The sequence below is a fragment of the Petromyzon marinus genome, chromosome 4, assembly GCF_048934315.1.
Source record: "Petromyzon marinus isolate PM22_M1 ecotype Great Lakes invasive population chromosome 4, UKy_Petmar_22M1.pri1.0, whole genome shotgun sequence".
Lineage (NCBI taxonomy): Eukaryota > Metazoa > Chordata > Hyperoartia > Petromyzontiformes > Petromyzontidae > Petromyzon > Petromyzon marinus.
In genome coordinates, this window is record NC_133670.1 from 10,195,409 (window position 1) to 10,213,107 (window position 17,699).

At 42.5% G+C, this 17,699-nt stretch overlaps 1 protein-coding gene across 2 annotated transcripts in view; it reads right to left on the bottom strand.

Annotated features, from left to right (window-relative positions):
- LOC116938746 (ETS translocation variant 5-like) overlaps positions 1–17,458 on the bottom strand; it is a 56,292-nt gene extending 38,834 nt beyond the window's left edge. Inside the window, exons 1-4 of one of the 2 annotated variants that reach the window (XM_032946324.2) lie at positions 17,010–17,458; positions 10,781–10,868; positions 9,984–10,031; positions 912–965 (exon numbers count right to left, since the gene is read on the bottom strand). In XM_032946324.2, the coding sequence (XP_032802215.2) occupies positions 912–965; positions 9,984–10,031; positions 10,781–10,868; positions 17,010–17,312 (493 nt within the window). In that variant the 5' untranslated portion in view covers positions 17,313–17,458. The remainder of the gene's footprint in view (positions 1–911; positions 966–9,983; positions 10,032–10,780; positions 10,869–17,009) is intronic. The other variant, XM_032946326.2, reaches the window with a different exon arrangement.
- Between the last annotated feature and the right edge of the window lie 241 nt (positions 17,459–17,699).

Sequence of the window (17,699 nt, forward strand, 5' to 3'; positions counted from 1 at the left end):
CAGTAGAAAGCTACGCCCTGTAGGTAACTAAAGCATGTTCCTACGTAGGTCTACTATGAACGTGCATCACCTCCTACTATAAATGCGTGTCCATAATTCCTTGTACATTGGCTGCTTAGTATCATCCGAGCTCAGTGTATCACTAAGATCGATTGGGAACCCCATGGCAATGGAACACCAATAAAGTCAGTGCTGTAGATTGTAAAATACTATGATCATAAGAGTATGGTAGTTCATTAAAATGTACTTCATCGTGCAATTTCCTTTTTAAGGAACGAAACGCCCTTTGATGTTGTACATATTTTAAAAGGTGTGGGTTGCTACATTCTGCTCTTGTGATATATGCAGGCGCTAATTACCGATGTCGAGGTCTGCTATCCACGAGAGGGCTTCAGTAGAGAGATCATGCAGTTTTGCAAATCCTCCATTGAAGGGGTGCAGACTACAGTGGTTTACTATATGGTCCATAGTTTGGATTGTATGGCCACAATCGCATCGCACTGCTGTGGCTTGTCTTTAACTTTACATATATGACGGAGATGTGTGCATTGTCCTGATGCTCTGATTCATGAAATGTACGATTTCTTGCCAAGTGTTAAACAGAATTTTACAAAATGTTGTGACCATTGTACATAGAAAGCAATTATGCTCATATTACATTAAATGAAATGTTTCATGTACTAATATTTAAATTTCCACTCGGGAAACATGAATGCGATATTGTGGACCGAGACAGTTGACTCTTTCCAAGTACAAATGCCAAACACACACACATACAAAATGTATTGTCATGGGCATCCTTTGGAACAGGGAAATGCTATATATTCATTATACAAGATATCACAAAAGATAATGCAAATGGAAAACAGAACGAATGAACTGCAGCCAAAAAAGCAAAGTGTAGAACTTACAGTTTTCAGCCTGGAAATCTGGTACGAATTGTTCATCATCATCTGGTACCTGGGCTGGAGACAGGGTGATAAATATGAATATGTTAAAGTGTTAAATTGCACAGCGAAAGCAGACTTAACTTTAGCATCAACACTTAAATGTCAGAAATAGTTTGAATGTTTGTGTTTATTCAAAGAAAGAAAACATCTGACAATAATACAGAGTGCTTCAAAAAAATATTACCATTTACATGGGACTCTCGTTTTTAATGGAAAAAGAACTGATAATACACTGTAACATGATAACAAATGTTAATAGCTTCAAAATTTAAATTCTCCACTTGTTCCCATCATTGTCAACACATGTTTGGAATCTTCTCCGGTGGTCTCAAAAGCCCGGAGACACATTTTTTGTGGTATTGTTGCAAATTCTCAGAAGTGTTATCATTTTTTTTTAAAGCACCCTGTATATGTGACAGTATTTGAATTATAAGGATGTGTAAATGGGAAAGGTTATGCACTGTTTTTAGCCTGTGGTTATACACAGCACTGCATTTTCTCGATGTTTTATATTCAGCAAAACATGATTAATTGTTAGTTGGGAGTGAAATAAATATAACGTAAATACTGTCTGGTATACGAATTACACTGCTTGTTAAACAAAAACTCCCAATACATCTCTTGTACGGTACATTTGTATCTAAAATGTCATCTTGTAATTACAGTGACATTTTTTTAATTCGATTACACGTATTCACTAATTTATTTCAGTACACCAGAAAATGTGTTCGGTCCTATGTTTACCCCGAGCTAGCGTTCTCTTTGTGCCAGTGCCAAAACGTGCTGTGTGCCAGTTGACTACATCGATATAACGTGTAAAACGTACAAGTGTCATTCACTGCAGCGACTACAAGCATGGCTTCCATCCCTGTAAACAAATTCTGAGGGGTACATTCCATACTGAATTATGCAGCGATATCACACACATCGCAACATGTTCACGCACACCAATGGTCTCAATTAGTATTATAATAATATGCCTACCTTATTTCATTATTACATTTTTACTTAAAACTTTCGTGACTGCTGGGATTCATATTCTATGGCCCGATATCTGTCCGAGACCTTACAGCCATTCACTGGTAAGACCACCTCTTCTGTACTTAACTCATCTCACTTGGTATCGTCAATTAAGGACATCTCACTGTCCCCAGATGATATACTCGTCAGTTTTGACGTAGTTTCTTTGTTCACCAAAGTACCTGTGCCCGATACCATTGCAATCATTGAAGACCTGGTCCAACAAGGATTGAATGCTGATGTACCAGCCCTGGTGAGACACTGCCTCACCAACACTTACTTCACCTGGAATGGAACATTCTACAAACAAACTGAAGGCACCTCAATGGGTTCTGCCTTATCTCCGGTTGCCAATATTTTCATGGAAAATTTTGAGATGGACGCCATCCAGGCATCCACTCTACGCCCGTCCCTGTGGAAGAGGTACGTGGATGACACGTTCGTCATCTGGCTACATGGCCGACCGGATCTAAACCGATTCCTCAACCACATCAATTACATACACCCAGCCATCAAATTCACCATGGAGGTAGAAAAGGATGGCATGCTACCTTTCTTGGATGTCCTAATAAAAAAGAAACTAGATGGCTCAATGAGCCATTCTGTCTACAGGAAAATAACCTATACACCTACCTAAAACCTGATTCCCACCACCATCCATCCCAGAATAATTCCCTCATCAAAACACTACACCACAGAGCTCAATGTATCTCCGACCATGAAAACCTAACAAGTGAACTCAAACACGTACACCAAGCTCTCAAGGCGAATAGATATTCTGACTACACAATCGGCAAAGCCATCACCCCAACCGTGAGGAAGGAGCCATCTGAGGATCCAATCAAAACCATCACCCTGCCATACATAGCAGGGGTAACCAAAAATATTTCCAAAATTATGAACAAACACAAGATCCAGGTCCAATTTAACACAGTACATAAAATTCATTATCTGATCCCATCTGTGAAAGACAAGATATCTGACATGCAATATATCCCGGCGTCTACAAACTTAGCTGTATCTGCAGCAGCAGTTACATTGGGGAAACTAAGCGACATGTCTCGGACCGTGTTCGTGAACATAAGGCAGATTTGAAACACAGTAGGACCAATACTTCTGCCCTGGCTGATCATTATTTTAATGCAGCTGGCTCACTCGAAATTGATTTCTCTAAGACGATGGTACGTTGCAAGCCTACTGGCTATCAACAAAGATTCGTTCATAAAGCCATCCATATATACAGACAGAGACAATTTAAACCGAAAGTAACGTTATAGACGCGGAAATCATTGGAAATATGTCATCAACCACTTTGGGTCATGACTTGATTTGTGTTTTCTTGTCCACCTCCACCGTCATCAGTGTGGGTGTGTGGAGCGAGGTGCAATGCTTTGATTTGGTGTAGCCTGTGTCGGAGCCTTCTACATTAACATTAGCTGCCCCGCCCATCTCTAAACCTTTATAAACAGCTTGCCCTCAGAGGCTAACCTCACTGTTCCTGATGACGACCGCTTGTGTTGCGATTGAAACGCCGTGACATTTTTATTCACTTTTTTATTATTTTATTGTTATTTTTTCTATCTACGTGACTTTACCAAAAGAACCGTAGAATATTATTTCATTATTATTTAGAATTTGTATTATTGTGCATATAACCATACATTTGTACACATTTATGCAAACACGGGTGTTTTGAATGTTCCAAAGAGGATAAAAAGTCTTAGCATCTTCAAATAAATAATACATGGGATAAGGCCTTTGCAATTGAAATTATGGCTTAATACTACTGTAGTTCAACAAGTACCCTTCACTGGAACATTGCAATCCCTTTCCATAATACAAAGACAATGGACATTGCAAAATAAAGTACATCACGCCACTTAAAATATATATGAAATTTTTTTAAAAGTATCGATAACATCCAAAAGGTTTGTAATGAAAGATACATGTACTGGATATCACACATCAATGAGATCAAACATTGGTACAATATCAATGCAAGCATATGAGTGACAGAAAGAGGGAAGGGTAGAGAACGGGTGGAGGAAGAAGGCTGTGAGAGTGGAATGGGTTCGAGGGAAATAGTGAGATAAACACAGAGAAAGAGAGGCTACATAAATAAACAAGTACATGCTTTATGTTGACAAATGTCTTTGGGCCCCAATGGTTTAAACGATGCCATTTTGCATGACTTCAGGCACTTAAAAAGACAGCCTTATTTTTAAGTAAACTGGTCCAGCCAAAGCAAAGCCAAGTTCCAAGACCCCTTCATTCATAAAATGCTTGAGCCTATTTTTAAATGTAGCGATTCACAGAACCAGCTGGGCACCGAGCCAGACTCAGCCATGCCCTATTCCAGGCGTCAGTTCCCATGCCGAGTGGTAAACACCACGCAACAAGTATTTTTTTTTTGCAAGGAGGGCATGCCGCATCGGATAGCCAGGCGTCAAAATGTTTTTTTCCCAGAATTATACCACTGATGTTAGCGCCAGACACATGATCCTATGGCGAAGACCACTTTGCTCAGCGACCGAGCAAGAGCAGAGTGTATGGTGGCTCTCTCTCTCCCTCCACCCATACTGTAAGTAACGCAAGCTCCCAAGTAGACCCACGGGGCAAGATGGGACAGGTCTTGTCCTGATCCAGGCAGTAACAGCTGCTTTTGCCATTCCCTCAGCAAAGCTCAGTCACAGCCACTGGCTTTTATTAAACCTTTAAGCTGCTATTTGGATGATCTATTGCTTGGATCCCACGTCGTGCCATTTTCGATTGCTCAAAGGTCATATGCAACACTACATGGCATCTGGCACATCAACTGGTATGTCAAATTTTCCAATGCTGTCAGCTTTCTCTCCTAAATAAACAGCAAAAGATTTGTGTGCAAACAGTCGTTCACCTACCATATTTTATATTTTTTAATGAAACCCATGGGAATTTTTTTTCAAAGGTGTCAGTCAAATGTCAGACATACACATCATGGGGACCATATTCAAAAATAAAACCTGATCTTTTTCTGGAGGATTTATTTGCCAAGGATTGGATTTTATGTGCAATAAAAACGTTTTAGAGAATAGACGTTTACATGGACATACGGTACTTGTATACCATCAGCAGATGTTCTTGTATGTACAATGTTTGTAAACTGGCATGGTGAGGAAATTTGGGTCCCTTGAAGACCAGTCAAGCACCCATACCAGTCAGTGAGAGGCAGGACAAATGGTGCCCCCTTCACCAACCCTTACCGCCCAGTGTTGTGAATTGTGGTCAAAACAACAACCGTAACCGACGCACATAAACCCCCAGTCCCAGTCAGCTCTGGATCCATCGACTGTGGCATCAGAAGGGATGCTGAAGGAGCAGGGATTGCCAAGCATCACTGAGTATGAACAGGACTCCCTCTGAATTTTACCTTCACTTCATTGTGTGTAGCAAACCTTGCTGAACCGGACACAGTGCTGACGAAAGGAGATACCTCAATACATTTATTGAGACTCTCAAATCAACGTTTTCTATGATAAAGGGGAAAAATTACAGCAATTATGGAGGGGTAGGCTTCTTAGCATCTATGGGAATCGAGTGTAGGTGTTTAGAATTCAAATGTACTTTGCCCAACTTACATTTACTTTGCCCAACGTATATTAAGACTCTCAAATCACTGTATGTTAAAAGTAATTCAATATAAATGCCCATTAAACACTCCACGAATATGTATAAGTAAAAACACATTCATGAAGATAATTACACAACTTAGAAATGAGAGCTACACACACTAAACCAATGGAACGGGGACTTAAGTAGAGGTAGGCAAGAGGAATGGAGATGGGAAAGGACATGGCATCAGAAAGAAAAAGGGGAGAGCAGAATGCCTCCTAGAGTTGGAAATCGTTTAGGTAATTAATGCATTTTTTAAAATCTACAAGGTGGACATGGAGGAGCCAAATTAGATAATTAAACATGAAATAGACTTTATTCTCATGGATAAACCCCTGAAAATTCCAACAGACTTGGGATGTATTCTCTATTTTCAGTTTAATAGTTCAAATTCTAATATCAGGCCGAGATATTTAAATTTCGGATCATCTGAAAAAAGAAAATGGTTTCAGATTTATCTGGAAGTGGGACGTCACCAGAAGTGATGCCAATTCCATGACTTTGCGTCAGGGCTTTTCCCACCAAAAGCATCATGATGTGACATCATTTTATTCCACATGCAACGTTAAGTTTGCTTCAATCATAAAAATATTAAACATTACGTTAAACTATGCTTCTTTTACCGACAGAACTGCATGTTTACGATTACACTTAAATTATGAATGTTTAAAAAATATTACATTTAGTGCTTAGAAATGTATGTTATTAAGGCGTATTACATGTATTATGACATAATGAAAATAGAAAATGCAATCTGAAATGTGGTCAAAAACCCCCGACAAATGTGATCTCCTAAAAAGTTAAATGTGACTACTCACCCTCATAAATATACAGACCTCTGTAAAACCACAAGGAAAATAATTCGAACAGAAGGAAGACAACACGTGAACATGACTGACGGTGTCACAATAAACAATGGGATCAGAAGAAATAAAACATTAGCAACTGGAAACTACCAACAGGGGCTCAAAAGAGATCAAGATGAGCATCTACATCATTAGACCTCCTTTGCCAGTACCAAAATGTAATAATAGGATTTTTCCCCTTTTTTCTGGCAACAAAACTGAAACCTTTTTACGAGGATTCATGTCTGCATTAACCACAATACCGGCGTCATCTGGTCGAGCACCAATTGGGTCGAGGCTTAAAAGAAAGCCGTCCCTTGGTGTGGACCAATCAGTTTCAAGGACAATGCATATATTATCATAGTATGTTTTTTGTTTGCATTTTAACTGCAGGTATTGTGGTTAATGCAGACATGAATCCTTGTAAAAAGGTTTCAGTTTTGTTGCCAGAAAAAAGGGAAAAAATCCTATTATTAGATCAAGATGAATTATATAATAGATCATTGATACAGAATGATAAAAATGACTGATGGGCAAAATGAGTGATGGAATGGCAGCCAAAGGAAAGAATGCATCCATGAGGGCGACATGGAACAATAGGATCGGTTAATCTACAGGGATGTGAGAGGTTAAAGCAGCACTGGTCTGCTAGGGATTATCAAGATATACAATTAGGAAAAATCATGGCCTCCACTAGAGGGCGCTCTAGAGAACCCCACTCAAGAGGATTTGGCCTTCTCTTCAGAGGTTTGAGTATTCACAATTTACCCCACCACACATGGCCTGCCGATCGACTTCACTGTTGTGAAGCCATTTATACCGATGGGTGGGACCAAAGCGGAGGGGTTTAAGAAACTTGCCAATTGTTTCCACTGCCGTGCCAGCAGATAAAACCGACTGCTTCTGGATTACAAGCACAGTCATTGATTGGAAAGGAGCCCTGCACTGGACGCTTATACAAAAATGTATTTTTGCAGTGCACTGGAGGAAATATCCATCAACACACACAGACCCTGTGGTGTTGGGATCATAACATCTGCATCCACTTCTTAGCTACATGTCAGACACTCCAGCACCATAGGTCAATTCCTCAAAGCTGCAGTTTTTAAGGATAATGCCACCTGCCTATTCATCAATGTTTACATCATGAGACATGTGGCACTTATCAGACACTCTATAAATAAGACTACTGATGATGACCACAGCTGAAGTTAAATTTGAGGAGCCACCGAGGCCTAGTGTTTGCGACGTGGTGGCATCCGTCAAAAAATACTTGTGAACGTCAACCGACTCTGTCATGGCAGACCATGCTATGACCAAAACAACTAAGGACAATACCTCTTCTCGGGTAAATTATATTTTAATTAAGCTGCTGCATGACAAGTGAATGTATGTCGTGAACAATATTTTTACGTGGTTCTTGTTTCTTCGGATCATACTTCGTACTGGACATACATGGTTACAAAGTCCCTATGATGGTAGCACAATTTATGTAACGCACCGAGCAGATCACAACATGTGTTTCATTTACGGATTGCAAATGCATTCGCCATATTTAATGGCCTGTCCAATAAGACAACTGAAACAGATTAAATGCACCATTGTACACATATGTCACTGTCTCAGTACGCCTAGTTTATATATAAAACAAAAGAACAAAAACTCTGTAGACTAAATCTATTGACTTGTTTTTTTGGGAATGTATCATAATTCAAAGTGTAAATAAATGGTTGTGCCATTTCCCAGACCACTGAAGTCTGTGTACAGTGCTGTATTAGAGGAGTTGTGAAGATGAGATGGAGCTGAAATGTTCTACTGTATACAATAATGCCTCTTGGGCAAGCTTCCCCCATGAGCAGTATCTAAAGGTGTGTATATATAAAACACTGTTAAGATAAAACCTGTAAGGGATAAGTGTAATAATTCGAAAATGAGCATCACAAACATCAATATATTTCCATATATCCATTGCAAAGCTAATGTAACTCAACAAACTCTAACTCAGTGAAATAAAGAGCATTTTAAATGAGCTGAAAAATACATCTTGGAAACATATTTCAACAACAACATGTGGCAACATATAAATCAATAATATCACGGCTGATTGTGTGGGGATCATTGGTGTATCACTGCACAGCACCTTAGACCCAGCTGTAACCAATAATTATTCTTTGTTTACGTATTTTTTTGTACATGCTATTTCAACGATTGCACAATTTCTGTATCGGAAACTAAATGGGATGTACCATCGGACTGGGTCATTACCGGAAACTGGCCGATTCCCAACCCATCCGATCTGCTGCCTTTGGAAACCGGATTAACGTTGCAACATACTGTATTAAGATTGATCATAATGAAAATTTGAAATGTAGGAAAATTGTTGCATCGGATTATATCAACTTCATTTTTATTTTATCCCATCTATGTTTAAAAATTGTATCACGTTTTTCAAAACCAAATGTTACGTAAAATCAATAATAGTTGTACTAAACATTCGATATAGAATAGCAAATGGTAATTCATCCTATCCTGGCTTTCAGGACACTAACTGTGATTTTTGCTATGCTTAAATGGACTGTAAACATGTAATTATGCACCACCCCCATCATTCGACGATTTGTGTTGATTTGGGATACGAAGTTGATTAAATAAAATCTGCTTTAGCTCATTTGTCTCGTCTGTTTCCGTCGCACCGTTCCATGTCTTTGCTTCGCTCTCATACTACTTGCACATAATTTGCATACATCATAAATATCGTAAAGGATACAGACTCAAATCTGTGCGTGCATAACCCAATGGATCAATTGCAGTTAATGAATCTATGCAAGCCTATTGCCGAGTGTGCATCTCTGGAACCGCATGGAACTAGATTACTAGTTTGTTGGTCTACTCCAGCCTCCATTGTGCAGAAGCATCAAGGTAAAGTTGTTTTCTTCACACATGCTAATTTTAGCCTTTAAATTCATTCATTTCTACTATTAATATGTTATTCTTGTAGCGATAAGAGTTGATTAGTCTATTATTGTCTACGATGTCAGCAGGGCGTCAGCGAAGCTATCAATCAATCTTTATTTTACGTGCCAATATCGCCTCAATAAAATAGGCATTAGTCAACATTACAGCAGAACGAGGAACGGAACAGCGGCACAGAACAAAATCCATTATTGTTCTGTACTTCGATGCTCCAACCCACACTGACCAGCGTGGTGAAGTATGGTCAATTAACCCCCAACAACCCGCACAGCAGCGGGAGGCCTTCATCCAACAGTGGATCGACAAAAGTGCTGTACATGTACAAGATTGTATTATTAATATTGTAGTATATCACTATTCATTGAAAGTCTGACGTAATCTGTGTCGCATTGGATCGACTACAGTGTTCATATTGAACAGGAAATCTCAACAGTTCACCTCTCGTAACAGATCATACAACGGGGAATGCATTATAAGCACCATAAATTACCCACTATTTGGAAAATGTTAAGAAAATGTACAGATGTAAGAAATTGATAGATACCTTCGGCAAGCCAAGCTTCCTGCAGCTGGCTCAAGTCTTGGAAAAGGTCTGGAACAAATGGCAGAGATATTTGATATATTATTATTATTCGTATTACTGTGTATTACTCCCAGTTACTTAACGGTATGACGCATTATGTAAAATGATATAAAATATTAATGACATTCTTTCGTTTGCAGAAAGGAGGTAAAGATCACGCTGCGTCATTGCACTGCAAGTCGAGAGTTAAAGAACCCAATTAGCTCTCAAGAAATAGCTGACATGCACACACGTGAAATGTGTTATTGCTATTATACATATTTACACAGGAAAGTCTCACCAAGTCTCGTGATTTTTTCAGGAGGGTCCTGCCAAGATTTTGCTGGAGACGTAATGATTGCTATGTACATTATATTCGAATTGAGTAATTTGTTACGTATATAGTAACCAAAATATGCATACACGTATTCAGAATAATAGGCATGTATTAGCTCTGGTTATAAATTGTCAAAGACGATGATTTATGTTCATTACCACCGCCATAAAACACCATACCATTGCCAAGAAATGTCACCATGGTGGTGCCTGTGGTGGTAGGAAAATATGTAGCGAGCTACAACGCAGGACACACCACACAACAGGAACATTTCCAAAGTCACAACTCATCCAACCAACGATTCTCATACATCTTAAGCTGAAAACCAAACCCAACTGGGCAACTTATGAAAACTATGACCGGGACCTGCTGGTTAATAGTTCAGAATCAACCTCGTGCCCGGTAGGCATTACCCAACTTCTGCTTTGCCAAAACTCCTTACCTTCAGAGTCCTGTGCCAGGTCGGTCTGGGACAAGCGCCTCTTTCTGCCCTGTCCACATGCCCTTCCGCCCCCCTTGTCCGGCTCACCCTGCACACACCAAGGGAGGCAAGGACACACACACATTCACGACACTGCAGCTCATGGGATGTTAACCGTCTGCGATGGAGGCAGGAGACAAGGTCACAAAAGTAGGCGAGACACGCAGCCAGCTCTACTGGCACCCTGCGCCGCTCATTCCACAAACCCAATCGCCAAGTGAAAAAACAAACACCCACCTTATTGATGTTTAATGACCTCAATCGAATAATCTTCTGGTGCAAAATTCTGCGATTTAAGTGTCAGGTCTTGATATAATTTTCTATTGAATGTGATGCTGTCCAAATACGTTTTCTGCAAGTGGTGTGCAGTACAAAAAATTAAGTTTATCTCCCACATCAACCATTAATTTAACACCACTGTTTCATCATCGTCATGAGCCATGATCAAGCCACTGCTAGATGACGGACTCCCCAAACCACTGTCATCACTTATGACCCTGTGATATTTCATGGGTAATAATTTGAAATTCATGAAGTGTTTATGGCAAAAAATTACATTCACAAACATTGTATCTATACTGGACTATGGATTATGCATCAGCACAATGTGCATGAAAAAAATCAGGCCATAGATTATGAGTGGAATTTCTGCTGCAAATAAGCAATATCGCATAGGAGTACCTACAGTAAGGGAAAAAAAGTATTTGATCCCCTGCTGATTTTGTACATTTGCCCACTGACAAAGAAATGATGAGTCTATAATTTTAATGGTAGGTTTATTTGAACAGTGAGAGACAGAATAACAACAACAAAAATCCAGAAAAACGCATGTCAAAAATGTTATATATTGATTTGCATTTTAATGAGGGAAATAAGTATTTGACCCCCTCTCAAATCAGAAAGATTTCTGGCTCCCAGGTGTCTTTTTGTATAGGTAACGAGCTGAGATTAGGAGCACACTCTTAAAGGGAGTGCTCCTAATCTCAGCTTGTTACATGTATAAAAGACACCTGTCCACAGAAGCAATCAATCAATCAGATTCCAAACTCTCCACCATGGCCAAGACCAAAGAGCTCTCCAAGGATGTCAGGGACAAGATTGTAGACCAACACAAGGCTGGAATGGGCCACAAGACCATTGCCAAGTAGCTTGGTGAGAAGGTGACAACAGTTGGTGCCATTATTTGCAAATGGAAGAAACACAAAATAACTGTCAATCTCCCTCGGCCTAGGGCTCCATGCAAGATCTCACCTCATGGAGTTGCAATGATCATGAGAACGGTGAGGAATCAGCCCAGAACTCCACGGGAGGATCTTGTCAATGATGTCAAGGCAGCTGGGACCATAGTCACCAAGATAACAATTGGTAACACACTACGCCGTGAAGGACTGAAATCCTGCAGCGCCCGTAAGGTCCCCCTGCTCAAGAAAGCACATATACATGCCCGTCTGAAGTTTGCCAATGAACATCTGATTGATTCAGAGGACAACTGGGTTAAAGTGTTGTGGTCAGATGAGACCAAAATGGAGCTCTTTGGCATCGACTCAACTCGCTGTGTTTGGAGGAGGAATGCTTCCTAGGACCCCAAGAACACCATCCCCACTGTCAAACGTGGAGGTGGAAACATTATGCTTTGGGGGTGTTTTTCTGCTAAGGGGACAGGACAACTTCACCGCATCAAAGGGATGATGGACGGGGCCATGTACCGTCAAATCTTGGGTGAGAACCTCCTTCCCTCAGCCAGGGCATTGAAAATGGGTCGTGGATGGGTATTCCAGCATGACAATGACCCAAAACACACGGCCAAGGCAACAAAGGAGTGGCTCAAGAAGAATCACATTATGGTCCTGGAGTGGCCTAGCCAGTCTCCAGACCTTAATCCCATAGAAAATCTGTGGAGGGAGCTGAAGGTTCGAGTTGCCAAACGTCAGCCTCGAAACCTTAATGACTTGGAGAAGATCTGCAAAGAGGAGTGGGACAAAATCCCTCCTGAGGTGTGTGCAAACCTGGTGGCCAACTACACGAAACGTCTGACCTCTGATTTCCAACAAGGGTTTTGCCACCAAGTACTAAGTCATGTTATACAGAGGGGTCAAATACTTATTGCCCTCATTAAAATGCAAATCAATTTATAACGTTTTTGACATGCGTTTTTCTGGATTTTTTTGTTGTTATCCTGTCTCTCACTGTTCAAATAAACCTACCATTACAATTATAGACTGATAATTTCTTCGTCAGTGGGCAAACGTATAAAATCAGCAGGGGATCAAATACTTTTTTCCCTCACTGTACCATGAGGTTTTCTATTGGCTTTAACAGAGAGCCCTCGTATAAACTGTTAGGGCAAGTGCTTTTAACGAGCACCTCAGGTGGCAATGCTTAGCGAGCACCTCAGTGGCAATGTTTACACATCGCACCAGGTACTCATTTGATGCCGAGTCGACCTAGGGGATGCCCAGGACCAGTTCAAATAATGATCACTAGTGTTGACAGGTTCGTAGGGCAGCACATGACCCGCTGCACTACGGCACCCCACTTACAGCGAGGGGAAAAAAGTATTTGATCCCCTGCTGATTTTGTGCGTTTGCCCACTGACAAAGAAATGATCAGTCTATAATTTAAATGGTAGGTTTATTTGAACAGTGAGAGACAGAATAACAACACAAAAATCCAGAAAAACCCATGTCAAAAATGTTATAAATTGATTTGCATTTTAATGAGGGAAATAAGTATTTGACCCCTCTGCAAAACATGACTTAATACTTGGTGGCAAAACCCTTGTTGGCAACCACAGAGGTCAGACGTTTCTTGTAGTTGGCCACCAGGTTTGCACACATCTCAGGAGGGATTTTGTCCCAATCCTCTTTGCAGATCTTCTCCAAGTCATTAAGGTTTCGAGGCTGACGTTTGGCAACTCGAACCTTCAGCTCCCTCCACAGCTTTTCTATGGGATTAAGGTCTGGAGACTGGCTAGGCCACTCCAGGACCTTAATGTGCTTCTTCTTGAGCCACTCCTTTGTTGCCTTGGCCGTGTATTTTGGGTCATTGTCATGCTGGAATACCCATCCACGACCCATTTTCAATGCCCTGGCTGAGGGAAGGAGGTTCTCACCCAAGATTTGACGGTACATGGCCCCGTCCATCGTCCCTTTGATGTGGTGAAGTTGTCCTGTCCCCTTAGCAAAAAAACACCCCCAAAGCATAATGTTTCCACCTCCATGTTTGACGGTGGGGATGGTGTTCTTGGGGTCATAGGCAGCATTCCTCCTCCAAACACGGCGAGTTGAGTTGATGCCAAAGAGCTCCATTTTGGTCTCATCTGACCACAACACTTCCACCCAGTAGTCCTCTGAATCAGACGGGCATGTATATGTGTTTTCTTGAGCAGGGGGACCTTGCGGGCGCTGCAGGATTTCAGTCCTTCACGGCGTAGTGTGTTACCAATTGTTATCTTGGTGACTATCGTCCCAGCTGCCTTGAGATCATTGACAAGATCCTCCCGTGTAGTTCTGAGCTGATTCCTCACCGTTCTCATGATCATTGCAACTCCACGAGGTGAGATCTTGCATGGAGCCCCAGGCTGAGGGAGATTGACAGTTCTTTTGTGTTTCTTCTATTTGCGAATAATCGCACCTACTGTTGTCACCTTCTCACCAAGCTGCTTGGCAATGGTCTTGTAGCCAATTCCAGCCTTGTGTAGGTCTACAATCTTGTCCCTGACATCCTTGGAGAGCTCTTTGGTCTTGGCCATGGTGGAGAGTTTGGAATCTGATTGATTGATTGCTTCTGTGGACAGGTGTCTTTTATACAGGTAACAAGCTGAGATTAGCAATCTTTCTGATTGAGAGGGGGTCAAATACTTATTCCCTCATTAAAATCTAAATCAACTTATAACAATTTTGACACGCGTTTTTCTGGATTTTGTTGTTGTTATTCTGTCTCTCACTGTTCAAATAAACCTACCATTAAAATTATAGACTGATCATTTCTTTGTCAGTGGGCAAACGTATAAAATCAGCAGGGGATCATATACTTTTTTCCCTCACTGTATGCCTTTAATATAACACTCCACAAGAGGAAAATTACAAAGTTCACTGGTGATAAGTGTAAAGCACGAGGATTAAAGCAATTTAGAATTAAGCCTGTTCTGGGAGTGAAACCAAGAAAATTCCCAGTCATAATATTTGGGTGCCCAAATAAAAAAAATAACTTTCAGAGACTGTATTCGTTTCTCATGAGAGGATTCGACGCTACGATTAAAATGTCAACTTTCTAGCCCTTTCTCGGGCATCCTTAGAACTCGCATCGCTCTCAATCAGTCACACATGCGTCTACATGTGTTAGATATAACCTTGTTTTGATACAAAAAAAAATCTATTACGCCCTGGGCAGTGAAAGGAGGGGTGGAGGGAAAGAGAATTAAAGGAATCAACGCGCTAACGAACCGCACGCGAAGCAACAAACACGCCTTTGTGAAAAAAAACCTCTGAAATTTCAACAACAAAAAACCGCAATTTTTTTTTGCGCGCGGGCAGTTAAAATCGGCCGAGAGTTGAATGCCCTGAACCGGCACCTGCCCCCCACCACCACCCCACCGCCACCAGAGAACAAGCGGCGCTTTTAACGCCCCTCGAACACTGCACAGAGTGTAACGCGCCCTCGCCACGAGCCAGCAGTGCCCCACGCAGATCGCACACCGGACACATGACACAACCCCGAATAAGCACAAGCCCGAACCGGAGCGGGCAAAGCGGATGGGACCGACTCCATAATACAATATCGCTCTTTCTCTCTCTCTCGCTCGCGAGCCACGCGTCGCCTTCTCGAAGACGTCGGCCCACCACCACCACCACGGACTTCCACAATGAGCTCCGCCCGTGATGTTCGCTCAAGAACTTTGCATCCAACGGCTCCAATTGCGAACGGTGCACTTAATTCTCAATTGTTCTCATTGCTTATGGGGGGGAGGGTGTCACTCGCTCGTGGTGTACGAACTAGGCAAGGGTAAATGATACGGTACCGTCCTGTGGATGAACTAGTGCCGCCGTAAACAATGTGGAATTGCTGCCGCTGGCTCCGAGGCCTCCACCAACGGAGATGGGCAACAGCTCGTTTTGAGCACGGGGAGGACGTGATTCTCTCCAAGCGTTGCAGACATTGACGTTGCATTGTTTCGGTGCGTCGGCGGTATTACCTTCGAGGGCAGCTGTGGAACTATGGTTGTCGCGCAATGCGCTGTGAAATCCGGTTAACCCGAGTTCGATTGATGGCCGCGTCTCGAAATCAGTGGGGGCGCACCGACCAAAGTGGGTGAAGTATGGACAAACAACCTCCCCCCCCACCACGATCCGCATGGCGTAGGGGAAGGAGATCCTCATCCAGCGGTGGATTGACAAAGGGCTGCGATTTACTATCATAGGAATACCGCAAGCCGACCATTGCGCCATGCACAACGCGACGTGCATTATTCGTGACAGTGCCCGACAAGCGTAGACTTTAATCATTCTCGCAAAGGCGTTATTACGGCTCTTTTAAAAAAAAACACACACACACACCACGACAAAACCAAAGCAATACACCGTCAAGCGTATTTATCCTATCACTGCCTGACCATCACACACACACGCACGCACGCGCGCGTGCGCGCAATCATAAAGCACTTTAATTCTCCAACGTAACCCATTGTTATCCTTTGAAGTGCGGCGTAGGATGTTAATAATTGCCACTAGACCTACGCCGCTTCACCAGCGTCATCCGCTTCACTTTTTGTCTTTCCTAAAGATCGCGTCGAAGCGTTCTTCACTCCAGCGGACTCAACGCGATGGGACTGCGATTCACACCAAGTGGAATCATCAGCGATGCCACCACCTCTTACTCCCCGGTGCGATGATCTGGGCACAACCATCCCGATGTAAAACCAAAAAAACAAAAAAAACAAATCACAGTTGTTGCGCCACAGCAACAATTCACCACGAGAGTAATGAGCCTGGCAGGCCAGCACATATAGCGACGACGCGCGAGAAACTTCGGTCTCGTTGCATCGCTTGCAAAGAGCGAGAATAATCGCTGCCATTTACTTAAACTGCCTTCTTTATAAGAGTACAACGCGGATCATTGTGGCCCATTTGGCACGGCCCTGCTTTCTTTCCACACACACACACGCATCACAGGCGAGTGCATGCATACTCACATTGCAGGTGACCGTCAAAGGCACTTGCTGGTCGAGGTACGGCTCCATCGCGCAGTTGATGACTACAAATGTGGAATGCGGGACGCTTGCTTCGCAAACTCGTCCCCCTCCACCACCACCACCAGCAGCAGCAGCAGCGACCACTCTTCTCACTCTCTCTCGTCTCTCCCTCCCTCCTTCTCTTCCCGCAGCCGGGTTCCCAGTCGTGGCAGTGAAGCGATTCGCGGCTTCACCGCTTCGGAGTGGGCGAATTATGAATGGAGAAAGTGGCGGCGGCGGCGGCGACGGCCCGGCCCCATTCATAAAACCCCCGCCCCAACCCCGCCCGTGACTCTCAGTGGTTCCCTCACTCACACACACACACACGTGTGCTTACACACACTCTCTCTCACATGTGTGTGCTCACTCATACGTGTACTCACACACACATGTACCTCTCTCACACACATGTACTCACACACACACATGTACTCACACACACACATGTACTCACACACACACATGTACTCACACACACACATGTACTCACACACACACATGTACTCACACACACACATGTACTCACACACACACACGTGCTTACACACTCTCTCACATGTACTCTCTCACAAAACAAAGATCCCCCATATAGCCTTAACAGACTGTAGGGGCAAGTGCTGTTAGTGAGCACCTATGAAGGCCGGAACGGTA